Source organism: Geotrypetes seraphini, chromosome 9 (assembly GCF_902459505.1).
Source record: "Geotrypetes seraphini chromosome 9, aGeoSer1.1, whole genome shotgun sequence".
NCBI classification, from domain to species: Eukaryota; Metazoa; Chordata; class Amphibia; order Gymnophiona; family Dermophiidae; genus Geotrypetes; species Geotrypetes seraphini.
The window spans coordinates 84098297-84119290 of record NC_047092.1 but is presented as its reverse complement, the minus strand read 5'-3'; the positions used below and the strand labels follow the sequence as shown (position 1 = coordinate 84119290).

Below are 20994 nucleotides of genomic sequence, written 5' to 3'. Positions count from 1 at the left end.
TGAATATGGCCAGGAAGCTGTGATATCCTGGTTTGAAGGACAAACAGAAGAATTCTTTTCAAAGGGGTTAAAGCCATTGCAGGAAAAGTGAATGAAGTGTAGGGGACTCTTTTGAAATTTAAAACAAAACTTTTTTTGAAAACTCTTTTCTTTCCTATTATTGAACGCCCCTAGCCACCACAATTTAGGTGCCAAAATTAAGTGGGTACTGCATTTATTCTATAATAGCACTTATGTATGTAATTGATATTATAGAATACTAGAGAAGATGGCATCAGTATGTCTAAATTGTATCAGATCTATATATAACTTATACTATTTTATGTTATGCACTTAAATACTGGACTTGCCTATTGCAATTACAATACACTATAGTATATAATTACAGAATAGGGTAAATACAATACTACCATTTACACATGTAAATGTCAATATTCTATAAATGTAAGTGTGCAATATGCCAATCTACCACCCTAGCACAAACCCTTGGAGATAGCACCTACATTTATGCTGATGACATCCTGTTATTGACTGTCCTGAGTCTTAATTCTCTGAACCTTACCCAGTTTAATCTGTCTTCTTGCACTGGATAATTGGCTCCATGATCACTGTCTCATTGTTAATCCCTCTGTGACTGCTGCTACAGGTAGAATATTCTTTGACTACAAGTTTTCTATTGACTTACAGTTTTGCAGCTCTCAAACACATTTTCTGGGATTTAAAACAATTCCAGGTGGAAGGGAGGCATTTGAATAACTGGATGCCTCCATTTAGGATCTTCTAGAATATGTGGTGGGAACCTATTCTATAACAGTAATTAGGCACCCAGATTCTGTTAGACAATGCTAGCATAACCCAGTATCAGTACCTAATATTATACACCTGCAGCAACAAAAGTGCATAAATATGAGCACTTAGGACCAGATTCGGTATAGGATACCCAGTTTCAGCAGTCGCCTAAGCGGCTTTTGAGAATCACACATGGGCGTCCTATAGAATTGCGTCTGTCTCCCCACCTAACCACCCTGATTCTCTAATCGGTGTCCATGTCACAGGCACAGAGAATTGCGTTGCCACTGAGCTGATCACCACAAGGGAATCTCCCTGCAATGATCAGGTTAGCGGCTGCAGCCATGGCAGGAAACTCATCTTCCCCGCAAAGATGGCCGGTAGGAAAGATACCCACTCCCTCCTGCCAGAACCACTGAAGGTCCCCCCCCCCCCCCGAATGTCCGTAGCAGGAGTGCCCAATTCCTCCTGCCGCCACTGAGACATCCCTCAGCAGCAGGAATGCCCACTCCCTCCTGCCACCACCCCCTGAGACATCAGCAGCAGGAGGGATGCCCACTCCCTGCTGCCGCCACCTCCCCAAAACATCCCCTGGCAGAAGGGATGTCCACTCGCTCCTGCCACTGGCCTCATCATCCCCTGAACACCCCTAAAATCCCCCTGCTACCCTCCCGAATGCCCCCCTGTATCTTTCTCTGATGGCTGGCAAAAAGAATGCCCACTCCCTCCTGCCGGCAGGTCCACCTCCACAGAATGGCGGGCCTTCCTCTTTCCGATTTATCCTGCTTGGCCCAGGTTCCTAAGGCCCTCCCATAGGAAGGGCCTTAGGCATCTGGGCCAACTGGAGTCTTAGGTCTCTCTTTCAGTGCATTCTGGAATGGAGTGGCCTAAGATTCCGATTGGCCAGATCCCTTAGGTCACTTCTATGAGTGGAGCCTTAGGTACCTGGGCCAACCAGAGTCTTAGGCCTCTCTCCCAGTACATTCTGGGATGCACTGGGAGTAGCGTAAGATTCCAATTGGCTAGATCCATTAGGCCACCCCCCTTTACACCTGCAACTGGCTCATAAATGTGGGCACCTAAGTTATAGAATTGTCCTTTATGCTCTTACTTAGATAGAGATCCTCAGGTTTCAATTTTGTATTCTCTTGTAATATCAAATCTAGACTATTTCAAAATTGTTTAGCTGGAATTAACCATACCCTCCCCATCCATCTCCAAAACTGTTCAGAACTCCACCATTCATATTCTCTGCTGCTCTCAGAAATTTGACCATATCACTTCCTATCCCTATCCTTCTAGGTTTTTATAAAATAGGATTCAGAAGATATGACCTTCACTGACAAAGCCTTGACACGTACAAGCTACTTTACCTTGCCTCATATCACCTCCCTATATCCCCCAACCCCTCATGCTCATCCCATGACTTGATTCCACCTATCTTCCAGGCACATTTAGACTGTAGCAAACAGCACCTTTTCTTTATAGCCCTGAAGTTGCTGAATTAGCTTCTTCCTGCTGCTTAGATGGAAACTTCCTATAAAAGTTTTGGGGCATCCTTGAAAACCCTTGTTTTTACTCAGGTCTTTGGCTGTTCCCATGTGGCGTAGAATATATATTACCTTAAGATTGCTGCCTGAATGTTTGTATGTACTTCATACTGCTGAATGTATCTGCTGTTGTGTTGCAGGCTTTCCCGTCTTATCAATTAGATGTAGTTCCTTTCAGCTACAACCTGATAGAAGTTTTACACTGCTTTGATTTGCATGGCATTAAAAGTGGTGTATTAAGTGTTAGTAAATATAAACATACATTCTCAATCATACACTGACCCGCACTTTTCCACACAAATATACGACCAACACACCCTTGTATACACAATCCCAATCCACTAACATATACCCACAATATAAGCTTTTTCCCCACAGGTAAACTCAGGTAATGCAGGCATATGCAATTTTTGTACCTACTTTATGCGATCCAAGTATAGCCATATTCAATACAGGAATCTGGGAGAAGTGTGGGCAGAGTCATGAGGTATAAAATATACACATATGTATGTAAATTTCTTGCTCTTGAGCAGGAGCACCTGTACGGTAAATGACTGCTATTTTTGAAAGACACATCGCTGTGTCTTTATATAATAGCCCCAAAATAGGCACCAATTTGGACTTCCTAGTAAGGTGACCTGCTATAAATGTATTCTTGTTAAACATACATCCATACATTCCATACAGACTTCAGTTACCCTCCAGGCAACCCCACAACCTATTCATCCTTGCATATTCCCTCTATACCCTCATTTCTCAAAAAAACAACCCAAAACCTAGCACTGCAAATTATCATACAATCGCATCTCACATTCAAAAACAAACACACTTCTTCGACAAATCTATGCTAGAAAGCATTCCTAAAGTTATGACGCTGAAGGGGGAAGTTATCAATGTGGGCAACTGTTAAGATGGGTTATATTACCACTAACTTGTGCTATATTAGCACAGTACGTCTGATAGCACTATAGAAATAATTAATAGTAGTAGTAGTAGGTCAAAATTTATGCAATGAGACTTAGTCACTGTTTTAATGGTAGCCCAGATCCATCCTGTCTCCCCTCACACAGAATGTTTCTCCATGTCATTAAGTCATATATATAGATGGGGTGCATATTTGTGTTTATAAATTATAGAATTCTATAATTATATGTGCGTTTTAGCAGTGTAGGCATAAATATTTACATGTGCTTCATGGCTAGCATAAGTGCTGTCTAAAGTTAAATTAGGTGTATTTTGGGGCTAGTTATTTATTGTTTTTAAGACTGGTTTAATTTTCTATATTCTGAATACAGCGAACAGTGAACACTGGACACTTGCTGGAAACACTTAAGTTCAATAATAGAGACCTTTATGTGCTCTATCTAATTTTATGGGCTATTATATGAGAACACAGTAACTCCTGGCAAATGTCTGTAGCCCTTAATAATCTGATAGCATGCGTTCTGTTAGGTATTTTGCATCAAAGAAGAAAGTGTTTGATTTCATCAGCTTCATCCTGGTTTAAGATATTAGGTGCCTGGCAGAGTCTTGATGCCTTCTCTAGTTCCTACCACTTCATAAACATCAGACTGCAGTTTCCAGGTCTTCATTAGAAATAATTTGGTAAGTTTTCTGATGATCCAATTGGGAAGCTAAATCCGAATCTCCAGCTTGTCGAGCTTTATCTTGAGAAGTCTTACCCTGCATGAAACAAACATGTATGAATAACACAATAATTGCAAAAGAATAAAGAAAGGCATAGTTTAAAAATATTGAGAAACAGATTTGTTTTACTTCAACCTGAAGGACCTCTCAGCAGCATGGGGGTAATTCTATAAGGAGCCACCTAAATTTAGCAGCAAGTACACATATAAATGGCAATATTGTAGTCATTTATGCAAATAATCTGGCATTTTCATGGATGGGGTGTGAGTAGTCTTTTCTCTTTTAACTTATTAGGATTGTTTTGTATATGTTACCTGCTAATTTTCTTGAATGTTTTTGATTTGAATTTTTTTGCAACATGATCACCATTTTGTGTATATAACCCACCTAGAACTTCTGGTTAAGCAGGCTATATAAATTCCAATATTAGAGTAGATTAGCGATGCACACATACATAAATTATAAACTATTGTGATTTACACATGTACTTTCCTAATCTAAGATCTATGGCAGCTATAAGTGTTCTTGCATAAAAATATAACATAGGTATTTGACTGGTCACACTAATATTCTATAGTACAAGTAGGTAAGTTTTATAGAAACGGCTCTAAATAGGCAAATTCACAGGGTTCAATATTCAGCTGCTGGGAGGCAGCCTGGATAACTCCCAAGGTCAGCGCTGACCTAGGATATTCAATACTGGATTGTTTCCAGTAACCAGCACTGATTATCCTGGTGGTTTTTTGCTGTTAAAATGTTAATCAGCTAAGTCACTATTCAGCACAATATTCAGTTTATAGCAGTCAAAAGAAGGACTGCTATTTATGCGGTCCAATTTGGCCGCTAAACTTAGCTGTTCAGTGCTAAAAATTGCCATTTATTGCGCAATATAGCCAGTTAACCTTTAGCCACTAAAATACACTCATACACAGACGACATACAGCTCTACCTTCCCCTAGGTCAACACTGAGATGCACAAATAAAAAAACTTCACTGCTGCCTAATAGAAATAAAAACTGGATGACTGCAAATAAACTACAATTCAACGCATCAAAAACTGAACTTCTCTAGATACATAAGGACACCTGCGCATACCCCCGACCATCTCTCTCCTGGGGAAATGACACCCTTATAGCCAAAGACAACGTCTGCAGTCTAGGAGTGATTCTCGACTCAAACCCGTCACTCTCAGAACATGCATCAGAATTAGTGTCTTCAATCCTTCTATTATTTCCGCCAACTAAAGTGCATACATGCTAATATCTCAGAAAGCAATTTCACACAGCTTCTATACACTACTATACAACGTACTATACGTTGTACTATCTCGCATAGATTACTAGTGGGTTTACCCACAAAAACACTCTCCTGTCTATATGATGTGCAAAACGCCGCTATCCGACTCCTAAAAAACTTGGGCTTCCGTGACCATGTCACCCCTGCCCTAATATCCATGCACTGGCTACCTATCCAAAAACGATGTACCTTTATAGCCTTTGTGTTAGCCTTCAAGACATTCCACAAAATGACACCAAACTACATAGCATCAAAACTACAAATTTATGTCCCCAACCTATCACTGAGATCCCAAACAGATAAACGGCTGGTCCTACCACCTAGCCGCTCACTCACGTCTGAGACAGCCCGAAGACGCTCATATTCTCACTACATCCCCTCATCTATTAGATCACTAGACAGTCTTTGGAACTTCAGAAAAGCCATGAAAACCTTCCTCTTTACAAACCCAGCTCCTTGAAGACCCACGTCTACACCCTTGGCAGATGGATCTCAAAGACATGACCTAAAACTCCAAACGGAATTTCACTAATATTCGCATGCCACCACAGATATAACTTGAATTACTACTACATTCTCCAACAACAAACATGCACCCACTTGCTACGAAAGCTATTTTACCTCCAAGTGATATCTAAACTGAATGTGCTGCAATTTAATCAACCCTATGTCCACTAAGTCTGTATTTTAAGTCTGCATGTTATGTCTATACTGTAATCTAAACCCCTTTGCCTATACTGTAAATGCTGTAAAGTCTGTATTTCTCACTAAAGTTTGTCCTAACCATACTATGAATGTACTCTTGTAACTCGTTCTGGGCTCCTTTGGGAGAACGGGCTAAATAAATGAATAAATAAACAACTGTTAATATTTAGCAGAGGTAACCAGCTATCTACAAGTTTATTAAAAGTTTGATATACTGCCTAATCAGGGTTCAAGGTGGTTTACATATTTAAAACAAAGGGGGGATACATAAAATATTAAAATAAACAAACATATGCAATACAGATAAACATGAATCACACAGACTTGAACTGAACAAAAGGGAAAAAAGGGGAAGAACTACATTATTTCGATAGAAAAGAATAGAAGGGAAGAACGATAAGGAAGGGAAACTTAAAGGCCAGCATTAATGCCGGTAAAAAAAATATGTATAACAACCTTAAAAGGATGATCATAGGTCAAATGCATCTTTGAACAGGAATGTTTTTAAATTAGATTTGAAGGTGTTTAGTGAAGTACTTTATCTTAGGTAGTTTGGGACTAACAGCCTCTTTTACAAAGCTGGCTCTTTAAATCTCTAAGGGCTTCAGGGCCGTTAGCGCAGTGCGGCTTTGTAAAAGAGGCCATAAGTTCCACAACATAAGGACAGGCACAGAGAAAATGTTAGTTCGCATAGTGTTAATGTGTCTTAAAGTTGGGATTGAAAGCAAATTTTGATTAATTGATCGGAGGGAACGTTGTGAAGAATATGGAATAAGGAGTCTATTAATGAAATCTGGTTGACCAGAGGTTCTAGTTTTGTAAATCAATAACATAATCTTGTATGTAATTCAATGTTCTACTGGTAACTAGTGGGCATTAATCAATAAGGGGGTAACATGATCAAACTTTCTCACATTGGTTATAATTTTAATGAAAGAGTTCTGAACAATTTGTAAGTGTCTGATTTCTTTCTTGGTTATTCCTTTATATAGAGCATTACTGTAATCAATGCAAGAGATTACTAACGAGTGAATGAGAATGTTAACTGAAGAAGAGTCCAGCAGTTTGGCGAGTGAACGTATCATTCGTAAATGATGAAAGCATTTCTGAACAACTGAGCCAATTTGTTCATGATAAGATAATTTTCCATCAAAGATAACTCCCAATAATTTAATAGTTTGCAATGGTTTGTATTGGGGTATATTCAAGTTCGAACAGACTGGACAAAACTAGCCCATCCTTGATGGGGAAAATCATTGTTTTGGATTTGGTGTTAAGGGATTAACATATTAGAGCTCAGCCATTTGCTGATTTTCTTTAATTTCTGATTAATGGTAGATATGTCAATCAGACTGTCGAGATCGTTAGGGTGTATTAACTGTATATCATCTGCTTAAGCAAATACGGTAAAACCAATAGACTGGCCATTTAACCAGTGAAACACTATTTAACTGTTCAGTGTCATTTCTGGCCGGTTAAAAAGCACTGAATATTGGTCAGAAGGTACCTAAAAATAGACACCTCTTATAGAATTATCCTTTATAAGCAATTCCATAGCATAGGTGTTAACATTTATAAGCACATTATGCATGCACTTGTTTAGAATACTAGAGCTACTCATAAATACAGTAGACTTTCAGCTGTCTAGCACCCATAGGGATTGGTAGATGCTGGAAAAAAAAAGAGATTATGTACTTACCCTGGTAAACTCTTTTCCAGTAGATAGGTGAGACATTCTAGACCAGTGATTCCCAACCCTGTCCTGGAGGAACACCAGGCCAATCGGGTTTTCAGGCTAGCCCTAATGAATATGCATGAGAGAGATTTGCATATGATGGAAGTGATAGGCATGCAAATTTGCTTCATGCATATTCATTAGGGCTAGCCTGAAAACCCAATTGGCCTGGTGTTCCTCCAGGACAGGGTTGGGAACCACTGTTCTAGACAGTAGGGTTATTTCCCTATAGCCGCTTGCTACTGCAGAAGGAATCCACTCCGGATTTTTCACTCTGCCTCTGTTGTATTTCACTGGACTCTCTAGCTCCACCTTCAGTTAGTACCCAAACATGTAGAGCCACCCAATACACGTGAAGTAGATACATGTGACAGAGCCAACTGTAGCAACAGACTCAAACAAATTGTTCTACTCAAAAGTAACTAAACAGTACTGTTAACTGCCAACACAGGCTTCAACAGAGCTCAGAAACTACTCCCCAATAAATTGAAACATATATACAAATTCTTCCCAGCCCCCAAGGGCTGATAGGCATCCAAGAATCAGCTTGGAGAAGCATAAACAGACTGAAAACTGTAAGCAGGTGCAGGAAGGGAGTCTAGAATGTCTCACTTATCTACTGGAATAGAGCTTACCAGGATAAGTACATAATCTTTTTCCAGTGCAATAGGCGAGACATTCTGGACCAGGGGTGGGCAACTCCAGTCCTCGAGAGTTGGAATCCAGTCAGGTTTTCAGGATTTCCCCAATGAATATGCATTGAAAGCAGTGCATGCAAATAGATCTCATGTATATTCATTGGGGAAATCCTGAAAAACTGACTGGATTATGGCCCTTGAGGACCAGAGTTCCTCACCCCTGTTCTAGACAGTAGGGATGTTCAAAAGCAGTCCCCCCAAAAGCTAGGGCGGGCTTGCTGCACTGACCTTTAAGACCAAGGACCCAAATGAAAAGTAGTGTCTTGTTGCCACATCCACTCTGTAGAACTTGGCAAATATGTGAAGAGAAGACCACGTTGCCACTCTGCAAATCTCTTCAGGAGAGACAGATCTAGCTGCGGCCCATGAAGAAGCCACACTCCTAGTAGAATGTGCCTTGACAAAAACAAGAGACTGTTTTCCCAGAAATAATGTAGGCTGATGAAGTGGCCCTTCAGATCCATCTGGAAATTGTATCCTTGGAAGTGGGAGCGCACTGCTTAACTGAATGAGTCAGTACAAACAAATAGTCAGAGAGATGAAACTTGTTAGTGACCTTCAGATAACATAGAAGGACTTTTGCGCACATCTAGTTTCCTGTGTCTTGGAACCAGTCGGTTGAAAGGCAGACAAACACACTTCCTGATTAACATGGAAAGCCGAAACTACCTTTGGCAGGAAGGAAGGAACCATCTGAAGGAAAACCCCTGCCTCTTAAATACGTAGGAAAGGGTCTCTACAAAACAAAGCCTGCAGTTCTAAAACATGATGTGCCAAAATAATGGTGACCAGAAAAATAGTCCTGAGCATCAAGTCCAAGAGGGATGCATCTCAAAGGGATGCATCTCAAAAGGAGCTTTGGAAAGGCTACACAACACCAAGTTACAGTCCCAGGCAGGGAAAGGATGCTTAAAAGGATGCTTAATTGGTGGTCTTACATGAAGAGCCCCCTTCAAAAATCTAGCGACATTAGGAAGAGATGCCAAGGAGGACTGATGTTCCTGAGATCTAAAACAGGAGAGTCCAGCCACACTGAACCCCTTATCCAAAATCAACCTGAAGAAAGGTGAGAATTAGTGAAATCAGAGCTGAATAAGGGTCCACCTGGTCCTGGACACACTAGGGTTGAAAGGCCTTTCATGCTTTAGTGTAAGCCGATGTCGTGGATGATTTCTTTGACTTCAGAAGAGCATCAACAACCAGAGAAGACTATCCTTTATGCTCTAAGGCTGCATGTTCAGAAGCCATGCAAAGTGACCCAGATCCTCCATGGAAACCAGACCCTGCATGAGAAGGTCCGGATAGGTGCTCAGCCGAAGGCTGCGACCTCTGCACAGGTGCATCAGATCTGAGTACCATGGTCTGCAAGGCCAATCTGGAGCTACCAGAAAGCACAGTTACTTACCTTAACAGGTGTTATCCAGGGACAGCAGGCAGATATTCTCACATGTGGGTGACATCATCTACAGAGCCCGGATGCGGACAGCTTCGCAAGCAGACTTGCTTGTAGAACTTTAGAAAGTTCACGACTGCCGCACCGCACATGCGCAAGTGCCTTCTCACCCAGTGCAGGGCGTGCCTCTCCTCAGTTCAGATAGCTAGCAGAGAAGCCAACCAGGGGAGGTGGGTGGATTGTGAGAATATCTGCCTGCTGTCCCTGGATAACACCTGTTACAGTAAGTAACTGTGCTTTATTCCAGGACAAGCAGGTAGCATATTCTCACATGTGGGTGACCTCCAAGCTAACCAAAATGGGATGGTGGGAGTGTTGGCAACTTAGGAGAATAAATTTTGTAAAACTGCCTGGCCAAAATGGCCATCTCGTCTGGAAAAAGTATCCAGACAATAATGAGAAGTGAATGTATGAACTGAGGACCAAGTGGCAGCTTTGCAGATTTCCTCAATAGGAATAGATCTGAGGAAAGCTAATGATGCCACCATGGTTCTGACTTTGTGGGCTGTGACTCGACTCTGTAGATGCAGTCCAGCCTGAGCATAGCAGAAAGAGATGGAAGCAGCTAACCAATTGGAAATTGTGTGCTTGGAAATCGGATGTCCCAAATTGTTTGGATCGAAGGAGAGAAAAAGTTGAGGTGCAGATCTATGTGGTTGAGTGCATTTCAAGTAGAAAGCCAAAGCAACAGTCCATAGTATGAAGAGCTGATTCTCCATGGTGAGAATGAGGCTTTGGAAAAAATACTGGAAGTACAATGGATTGATTGAAATGAAATTCTGAAACTACTTTAGGTAAGAATTTAGGATGAGTACGGAGGACCACCTTGTCATGATGGAATACTGTGAAAGGTGGGTCTGCAACAAAAGCTTGAAGCTCACTGACCCTGGCAGTGGACATGAGAGCAATGAGAAAAACAACTTTCCAAGTGAGATATTTAAGATGAGCCGAATCCATTGGTTCGAAAGGAGGCTTCATTAATTAAGCAAGAACAACATTGAGATCCCAAACCATTGGTTTGAGAGGTGGTTTGACACTGAAAAGACCTTTCATAAATCTGGAAACCATAGGGTCAGCAGAAATGGGTTTCCCTTCGATAGGATTATGGAAAGCAGCAATTGCACTGAGATGAACTCAAATGGATGTGGATTTTAGGCCTGATTGAGACAAATGGAACAGGTAATCCAATACTGAAGACAAGGAGGTAGATTGAGGATCCTTGTGATGAATGTTGCACCAAGCAGAAAATCTAGTCCATTTGTGATTGTAGCATTGTCTAGTGGTAGGCTTCCTAGAAGCATCTAAAACATCCTGTACAGATTGAGAAAACTGTAGAGTGGCAGTTAAGTTGAGAGGTACCAAGCTGTCAGGTTGGGATGATGTAGAAACCCCTGATTCTATGTAAGCAGAGAGGGAAAAACTGGTAGAAGCAGTGGCTCCCTGCTACTGAGTTGAAGTAGAAGGGAGTACCAAGGTTGCCTGGGCCACTGAGGAGCTATCAGAATCATGGTGGCATGTTCCTGTTTGAGTTTGACAAGTGTCTTGAGAATGAGAGGGAATGGAGAGAACGCATAGAGAAACTGATTCGTCCATTCCAGCAGAAAAGCATCTGGCTTCAGTCGGTGAGGAGAGTATATCCTGGAGCAGAACTGAGGCAAGTTTGTTGTTATGGGGAGACGTGAAGAGATCTATCTGAGGAGTCCCCCACTGAGAAAAAATGTGATGAAGAGGCGAGGAATTGAGTGTCCATTCGTAAGGTTGTAGAAGATGACTCAATTTGTCCACCAGACAGTTTTTCTTTCCTTGAATGTAGACAGCTTTGAGGAAGGTGTTGTGAAGGATTGCCCAATCCCACACCTGTAGAGCTTCCTGGCAAAGAGGGAGAGATCTTATTCCTCCCTGCTTGTTGACATGGTACATGGCGACTTGGTTGTCTGTCCGGATGAGGACTACCTAGTCGTGAAGAAGCTGAAAAACTTTGAGAGCATTGAAAATCGCTGAGTTCTAACAGATTGATGTGGCACTGATGATCCATGCTGGACCAATGGCCTTGAGTAAGAAGACCATCGAGCTGAGCCCCCAAGCATAGGTCGAAGAATCTGTCGTGAGGACCTTCTGATGAGGAGGTGTTTGAAAGAGTAAACCTCTGGAGAGATTGGAAGAGAGCATCCACCAGTGGAGAGACTTTCTCAACGAAGGAGTCACTCTGATGTGTTGAGAGAGTGTGTCGCAAGCCTGCGCCCACTGAGATGCCAGGGCCAATTGAGAAATTCTGAGGTGAAGTCTGGCAAAAGGAGTCATGTGAACTGTAGAAGCCATGTGACCTAGGAGAACCATCATGTGTTTTGCTGAAATTGTAGTCAAGGAAGACACTTTGTGGCAGAGATGAATGAGAGCATCCTGACATTGTTGAGGAAGGAATGCTCTGAATTGGACAGTGTCCAGAACAGCTCCGATGAACTGCAAAGTTTGAGAGGGCTGTAGCTGGGATTTGGGAAAGTTGATTTCAAACCCCAAGCTTTGTAGGAACCACTTAGTCTGTTGGGTCACTAAAATAACCCCTTGAGATGTTGAATCCTTGATGAGCCAGTCGTCCAGGTATAGAACACCTGGAGACCATGGTTCCGCAGAGCTGCTGCTATTACAACTAGGCACTTGGTGAACACTCTTGGAGATGAAGTCAGGCTGAAAGGTAGCACTCTGTACAGAAAATGCAGATTCCCCACCCAAAATCTGAGGAATTGTCGAGAGGCTGGATGAATAGGAATGTGAGTGTAAGCCTCTTTGAGATCTAGAGAACATAACCAGTCGTTCTGATCTAGAAGGGAGTATAAAGATGCCAGAGACAGCATCCAAAATTTCTCTCTGACAAGATATTTGTTGAGGGCTCTGAGGTCCAAAATAGGTTGCAGATCACCCGTCTTCTTCGGAACTAGGAAATAATGGGAGTAAAACCCCCTGCTCTGCTGTTCCAGAGGAACCTCCTCGATGGCATGGAGATGAAGCAGAGCTTGAGCTTCCTGACGAAGAAGAGCGGTCTGGGATGGATTGGAAGGATACTCTTTTGGAGGCAAGAGCGGTCTGGGATGGATTGGAAGGATACTCTTTTGGAGGCAGATCTGGAGGAACTTGGATGAAATGAAGAGAGTATCCTTTCCTGATGATGGACAGCACCAAGAGGTCTGATGTAATTATCTCACAGTGGTGGTAAAAATGATGGAGACGACTTCCAATGGGAAGGGGAGAGGACAGAGGTAGAACGATGGAGGTTATGCTCTGTATTAGATGGTCAAAAAGGCTGAGAGGCCTTAGACACAGCAGAAGTCTGAGATTTCTGCTGCCTCTGCTGCTGTTGTGGTTGTTTCTTAGGAAGCGCTCTTGTATAAGGAGCTGCTCTCTTTGTAAAACGCCTCTGGTAAGATGGAAGAGGTCTGAAGCCTTTAGAAATAGAAGGCTTAGGCTTAGGACGAGTGATGGAAGCAAATGATTTCTCATGTTCAGTCGTTTAGTAGCTGCCTCGATGGAGTCATCAAACAATTCATTGCCTTGGCAAGGAATGTTAGCCAGACGATCTTGAAGACTAGGGTCCATGTCTATAGTGCGGAGCCAGGCAAGCCTGCGCATCGCCAATGAAAAGGCAGCGACCCTCAAAGAAAGCTCAAATGCATCATAGAAAGATTGAAGGAGATGAATGCGGAGTTGAGTCAGAGTGGTGATCATCTGCTGAAATCCTGGAAGATGATGTTGAGGAATATATTTGAAATATTCAGGCAGTGTGTCAACCAAATGCTTGAAATAAGAAATGAAAACAAAATTGTAATTCAAAACTCTAATTGCCATGAGAGAATTTTGATACAAACGGCGACCAAATTTGACCAAGGTCCTACCCTCTCTTCCAGGAGGGACAGTAGCATAAACTTTGGCAGGATTGGTCTTTTTCAGAGAAGACTCCACAAGAAGAGACTGATGGGATAACTGAGATTTCTCGAAGCCCTTGCAGTGGATCATCCTCTAATGAGACTCCAGCTTTCCTGGTACAGCAGGTGTCTCAAGATTTCTCTTGAAGGTTTGAGAAAGAAGCCTATTGATGGGTAATTTGAGAGACTCCACAGGAGGACGAGACATACCCATTTCTTCTAAATACAAACGGCGACCAAATTTGACCAAGGTCCTACCCTCTCTTCCAGGAGGGACAGTAGCATAAACTTTGGCAGGATTGGTCTTTTTCAGAGAAGACTCCACAAGAAGAGACTGATGGGATAACTGAGATTTCTCGAAGCCCTTGCAGTGGATCATCCTCTAATGAGACTCCAGCTTTCCTGGTACAGCAGGTGTCTCAAGATTTCTCTTGAAGGTTTGAGAAAGAAGCCTATTGATGGGTAATTTGAGAGACTCCACAGGAGGACGAGACATACCCATTTCTTCTAAATACTCCTGAGAGTATTTGGAATCAGAGACCAAAGTAATATTGAGTTCCTTACTCATTTGACATAGGAAAGAAGAAAAAGATATCTGCTCCAAGGAAGGTTGACTTCGAGGAGAAGGTGACCTGGGGTGCATCGCAAGGCAGAGAATGAAGGTGAAGCTTCTCTGGAGTATTGATACCTGAGGCCTGAATATGCAGGTATAGATGACTCACTGAGAAAATGGATGGAATCCCTCGCAAGAGAAGAAGCAGCGGTATCTGGAGGTAGTGTCCTCGAGTTCGGAGTTGGAGGCCTCGAAGAGTTTCAAGGCCTGGAGAGACGATTCTTGTCTCAAAAAGATGATCTATGCCTCGATGAATGTCTTGACTGATGTGGAGAACTGTACCTCGAACCAGGCAGGTCTCGCTGGGAAGAAAGTTGAGGAGTCTTTGCCCTATGCCTCGGGAAGGGCGATGCCTTCTACGAGGAGGGAAGGCTAGAGGCTGAAGATTGAGACACCAAAAGGGATTGAACGCCTGATATTGAGGTATCTCGAGGCACTGACAAGGACTCGACTCCTTGAATAGCTTGCTTAAGCTCTAGACGAGACACTCGCAAAGACTCGACGCCTTGCATAGAGTGTGTAGAGTCCTCTCGAGGTACCCCCAAGGACTCGACTCCTTGTGATACTACTAAGTGCTCAGGCTGGACTGCAGGAAGCAGAGTTAAGGCAGGAGTATGTTTGGCAAGAATATTACCAAACTGACGATCCAAGATGGTCTGGATCATAGCCTCCAAATATGACACCGAGACTTGAGAATCTGGTACATTTGGCGTGGTTATAGTCTCCGATGAAGAGGAGGAAGAATGACTCTTCGACTTGGAGACATGCTTCTTGGGTAGCTTGATAACCACTGCTGGTACCTGACCTGAGGGAGGCAGCAAGGCAAGCGTCTCGTCAGGAGAAGACTTAGCAGATTTACTCGAGGATGAGGACCCGCCAATCGAGAATGGCTTGATTAAAGTTGAAGCCGAGGTCGAGGCAGAAGTTGACCGGAGTCGAGGTTGAGGCTGGGGCAAGTGGATCCATACCTCCAAAGAGTTTTTCCACCTAAACTCGATGACATTTGAGGGCATGAGGTTGAAGGGTAGCACAGCGGGCACACAATTCCGGACAATGGTCAGTTCCCAAACACTGAATACACTACCGATGTGGGTCAGTGAGGGAGATCGCGCGCTGGCAACGGCTACACTTCTTGAAGCCTGTGACTGGCCGGGACATAAACGGAAAAATAGCCGCAGCTAGGTCAAAGCCTGCTGGCTGAGGCCACGAGGCAGGCCTCGCCATGACCAAAAGAAAAATAAAGTAAGATTTTTTTTTAAAATGCAAGAAAACACAGTGACCCTGAAAAGAAATAAACCTGAGCTGTGGTGAAAGAAGGCATGAAGTAGAACTGAGTCTAGCACTGAGCATCAAAATAGGACTTCTTGGCTCTGCAGAAAACTAAGAACTGAGGAGAGGCACACCCTGCAATGGGCAGGAAGGCACTCACGAATGCATGGTGCGGCAGTCGCAAACTTTCTAAAGTTCTACAAGCAAGTCTGCTTGCGAAGCTGTCCGCATCCAAGCTCCATGGATGAAGTCACCCACATGTAAGAATATGCTGCAGCCTGCTTATCCTGGGATAATAACGTGGCCCAGATGAGCTGTGATCCTACGATTGACCTGGCCGATCATTGGCCATACAGAAGAATCTCCTGAGGCCATGGCTGCACCAGAGTGTCGAGCCCCATGCTGCTGGGCTTGGATCTTTGACTGATGAAGTGATCTGCTTTCTTGTTTCTTGCTGTGGCCATGAAGTCAAAGTGGGGCCACCCCCAGTGTCCCACTATCGCTTGGAATGCCTCTGGCGACAGGGTCCACTCGCCCTGATCCAGAATCTGTCTGCTGAGGAAGTCTGCTTGAATGTTCTCTACTCCCACCACATGCACTGCCATCAGTGCCAAGAGATGACATTCTGCCCAAAGAAAAAGAAGGCAGGCTTCATGAGCCAGAGGAGTGCTCTTGGTCCCTCCCTGACAATTGACATAGGCTACTGCCATCGCATTGTCAAAGACCCTGACCACTTGGCCCTCCAGAGACTTCTGCAGTCTCATCAGAGCTAGTTGAATGGCTCTGAGCTCCAACCAGTTGATTGACCATTTTCGCTGAGAGGGCATCCAACACCCCTGAACAGGTCAATGATTGCAATGGGCTCCCCAGCCCCAAAAGTTGGCATCTGCCATCAGCACAACCCAGGAGGCAATGTGTAATGGTACGCCCCTGTGGAGCGATTGTGGGAGAAGCCACCAGTCCATGCTTGCTTGGGCTTCCAGAGTCCAAGGTAGATAGGCCTGCAAGGCATCCTTATGTGGAGCTCAGCAAGTGAGCAAAGCATGCTGAAGAGGATGCATGTGCAACCTCACCCAAGGAACCACATTCAGTGTGGCCAACCATAGATCTCAGAACTTGAAGATAATCCCATGCCGACAGAGTCATCCGCTGCAGAAGGGAAGAAATATGGGCACACAGTTTCTGCCTGCGGGCTTCTGGTAGATAGACGCAGTCTGCCGCCATGTCAAAAAGGACTCCCAGGTAGTCCAACATCAAATGGCTCTTCCTGAAGCTGACAATCCAGCCCAAGTCCTCCAGCACTTGGAGCACTTGCTCCACCATATGACATCCCTCTGTCAATGAGGGAGCTCTGATCAGCCAGTTGTCCAAGTAAGGGTTAACCTGGAGACCCATATTTCACAGGTAAGCATCCACTACCAAAGTCAACTTGGTGAAGGTCCATGGTGCTGTCACCAGCCCAAAGAGCAGGACTGAGAACTGGTAATGCTGTTCCAGAACATGAAAATGCAAAAATTTGTGGTGGGCTTTTTCGGTCTATGGCGTATGTGATGAAGCTTCCTTTTTGTGAGCTCTCTTGTCTGGCCATGCCAAACCTTGATTGGTGTGTTGCCATGCAGATTTTATGTTTTTTCTGTCTCCTGCCACTGTATTTAATTTGGATCTGGTTGATGTCTTTGTGACACTGGGCTCCTCAGCTGCCCTGAGCATCTGGACTTGGAGGTGCTGATCCTTCTTCACATTTTCAGCGGGCTTCTGTCCACCTTTTTACGGCTGATGTTCTGAAAGAGCTCCATTTGGATTTTCTACGTTCCAGTCTTCGGCCTGAACCATTCTCCTGTGACTTTTCCATTCCTTCCTCAGTTCCTGGATCTAGATTCAGAACAATATGATCCCTAGAAAGCTCTTTCCGATCTGCTACAGTTATGTCTACGCTTTATCACCTGAATCCTGCTTTTTGGCAGGTTTGCACAGCCTGAGGTAGATTGCGCTGTGGCACTGGTTTTCCAGAATGCAGCCCTCCCTAGTGATGGGGAGTGAAGTTTCAGGACTCTCAGGATCATAGGAGGCTGTTCTGTTACAAACTATTTTTTTCTAGCATCCTCAAGTAGCCAAGTGGTGGTGGCCACTTCCTTTATGGCATCCACCTGTCATTTCAGCTTGAGCAATGCCTCCTCTATGGAGATGTATGCTTGTCCTCTGCTGGTGCTGGATGGTGTGGCTGTGGTGCTGAGTGACCTTTATGATCTCATTCAAGTTCTTAGTACATTTTCTGCTGGTGCATAGTCTGAGCACCAAACTCTTTGGACGTATCTCTCTTCAGGAAGGGTAACTACGAAGCAATGAGGGGAATGGTAAAGAAAAAACTTAGGAACACTTCCCAAAAATGGCAGACGGTAGAACATGCCTGGTCCTTTTTCAAGGACACGGTGAGCGAGGCGCAAAATCTATATATCCCCAAATTCAGAAAAGGGTGCAACAAGAGTCGAATAAAAGACCCGGCATGGATAACTAAAATAGTGAAGGAAGTGATAAGCAATAAGAAAAATTCATTCAGAAAATGGAAAAGGGACAAAACTGAGGTAAACTGGAGAGAGCACAGGAAGTATCAAAAAGAATGTCACCGTGTGGTACGAAAAGCCAAAAGAGAGTATGAAGAGACACTAGCCAGGGAAGCACGAAATTTCAAACCGTTCTTTAGATATGTTAAAGGGAAACAGCCGGCTAGGGAGGAGGTGGGACCACTGGATGACGGAGACAGGAAGGGAGCGGTGAAGGAAGAGAAAGAGGTCGCAGAAAGACTTAACATGTTCTTTTCATCTGTATTCACAAACGAAGACACAACCAACATACCGGAACCTGAGCAATTCTTCAATGGAAATCAAGCACAAAAGTTAACATCCATAGAAGTGAGCCTTGATGATGTGCGCAGACAGATAGAAAAACTAAAAACTGACAAATCCCCGGGTCCGGATGGAATCCATCCAAGGGTGCTGAAGGAACTAAAAGAGGAAATAGCGGAACTACTACAGCAAATTTGCAACCTGTCTCTGAAAACAGGTGTGATTCCGGAGGATTGGAAGATAGCCAACGTTACGCCCATCTTTAAAAAGGGATCAAGAGGAGACCCGGGAAACTACAGACCGGTGAGTCTGACCTCTGTTCCGGGGAAAATGGCGGAAGCACTAATAAAAGAAAAAATTGATGAACATTTTGAAAAACACGAACTTCTGATAACCAGCCAACATGGTTTCTGCAGGGGGAGATCGTGTCTGACCAACTTATTGCACTTCTTCGAGGGAATTAACAAACAGATGGACAAAGGAGACCCCATAGACATCATATACCTAGATTTCCAGAAAGCCTTTGACAAGGTGCCTCATGAACGTCTACTCCGGAAACTGAAGAACCATGGGGTGGACGGAGCCGTGCATAGATGGATCAGAAACTGGTTAGCGGGTAGGAAACAGAGGGTAGGGGTGAAGGGACACTACTCAGACTGGAGGAAAGTCACGAGTGGTGTCCCGCAGGGCTCAGTGCTCGGGCCACTGCTATTTAATATATTCATAAATGATCTAGAAACAGGAACAAAGAGTGAGATAATAAAATTTGCGGATGACACCAAACTATTTAGTGGAGCTCGGACAAAGGAAGATTGTGAAAAATTGCAAAGGGACTTGGACAAATTGGGAGAATGGGCAGAGAGATGGCAGATGAAGTTCAATGTTGAGAAATGTAAAGTATTGCATGTGGGAATCAGAAACCCGAGGCACAGCTATACGATGGGAGGGATGTTATTGAATGAGAGTACCCAAGAAAGGGACTTGGGGGTAATGGTGGACATGACAATGAAGCCGACGGCACAGTGCGCAGCGGCCGCCAAGAGAGCGAATAAAATGCTGGGGATAATCAAGAAGGGTATTACAACAAGAACGAAAGAAGTTATCCTGCCGCTGTACCGGGCGATGGTGCGTCCGCATCTTGAGTACTGCGTCCAGTATTGGTCACCATACCTTAAGAAGGATATGGTGTTACTCGAGAGAGTTCAGAGGAGAGCGACACGACTGATTAAGGGGATGGAAAACCTTTCATACGCTGAGAGATTGGAGAAACTGGGTCTCTTTTCCCTGGAAAAGAGAAGACTTAGAGGGGATATGATAGAGACTTACAAGATCATGAAGGGCATAGAGAGAGTAGAGAGGGACAGATTCTTCAAACTTTCAGAACATAAAAAAACAAGAGGGCATTCGGAAAAGTTGAAAGGGGACAGATTCAAAACAAATGCTAGGAAGTTCTTCTTTACCCAACGTGTGGTGGACACCTGGAATGCGCTTCCAGAGGACGTTATAGGGCAGCGAACGGTACTGGGGTTTAAGAAAGGATTGGACAATTTCCTGCTGGAAAAGGAGATAGAGGGGTATAGATAAAAGATTACTGCACAGGTCCTGGACCTGATGGGCCGCCGCGTGAGCGGACTGCTGGGCGCGATGGACCTTAGGTCTGACCCAGCGGAGGCATTTCTTATGTTCTTATGTTCTTATGTTCTTATGTTGGCTTCTTTCAGATTCACCCTGTAGTCCTTTCTGCACTCCCATTCTTGGGTTTTTTTATATTTCACGAATGCCAACTCTTTTGCCTTTATTTTCTCCACCACTAGTTTGGAGAACCATATCGGCTTCCTTTTTCTCTTGTTTTTATTTATTTTCTTCACATAAAGGTCCGTAGCCATTTTTATCGCTCCTTTCATCTTAGACAACTATCTTTCCACTTCTCTTATGTCCTCCCATCCTAACAGCTCTTTCTTCTGGTACTCTCCCATTGCATTAAAGTCTGTACGTTTGAAATCTAGGACTTTAAGTATCGTGTGGCCGCTCTCCACTTTAGCCGTTATATCAAACCAAACCATTTGATGATCGCTACTTCCCAGGTGAGCACCCACTCGAACATTAGAGATACTCTCTCCATTTGTGAGGACCAGATCCAATATCGCTTTTTCCCTCGTGGGTTCCGTCACCATTTGTCTGAGCAGAGCCTCTTGAAAGGCATTCACAATCTCCCTACTTCTTTTCGATTCCGCAGACGGAACATTCCAGTCCGCATCCGGCAGGTTGAAATCTCCCAACAGCTGCACCTCCTCTTTCCTTCCAAAGTTTTGGATATCCACAATCAGATCCTTATCAATTTGCTGCAATTGAGTCGGAGATCTGTAGAATACACCCACGTAGATAGAAGTTCCATCTTCTCTTTTCAGAGCAATCCATATCGCTTCTTCCTGTCCCCAGATCCCTTGCATTTCGGTCGCTTGGATATTGATCTTTACAT

General features: G+C 43.7%; 1 protein-coding gene across 1 annotated transcript in view; it reads right to left on the bottom strand.

Moving 5' to 3' along the window:
- Positions 1-3083: 3083 nt before the first annotated feature.
- DGKI (diacylglycerol kinase iota) overlaps positions 3084-20994 on the bottom strand; it is a 1086779-nt gene continuing 1068868 nt past the window's right edge. The window contains exon 29 of the mRNA XM_033957757.1: positions 3084-4022. Coding sequence (XP_033813648.1) covers positions 3906-4022 — 117 coding nt within the window. The 3' untranslated portion in view covers positions 3084-3905. The remainder of the gene's footprint in view (positions 4023-20994) is intronic.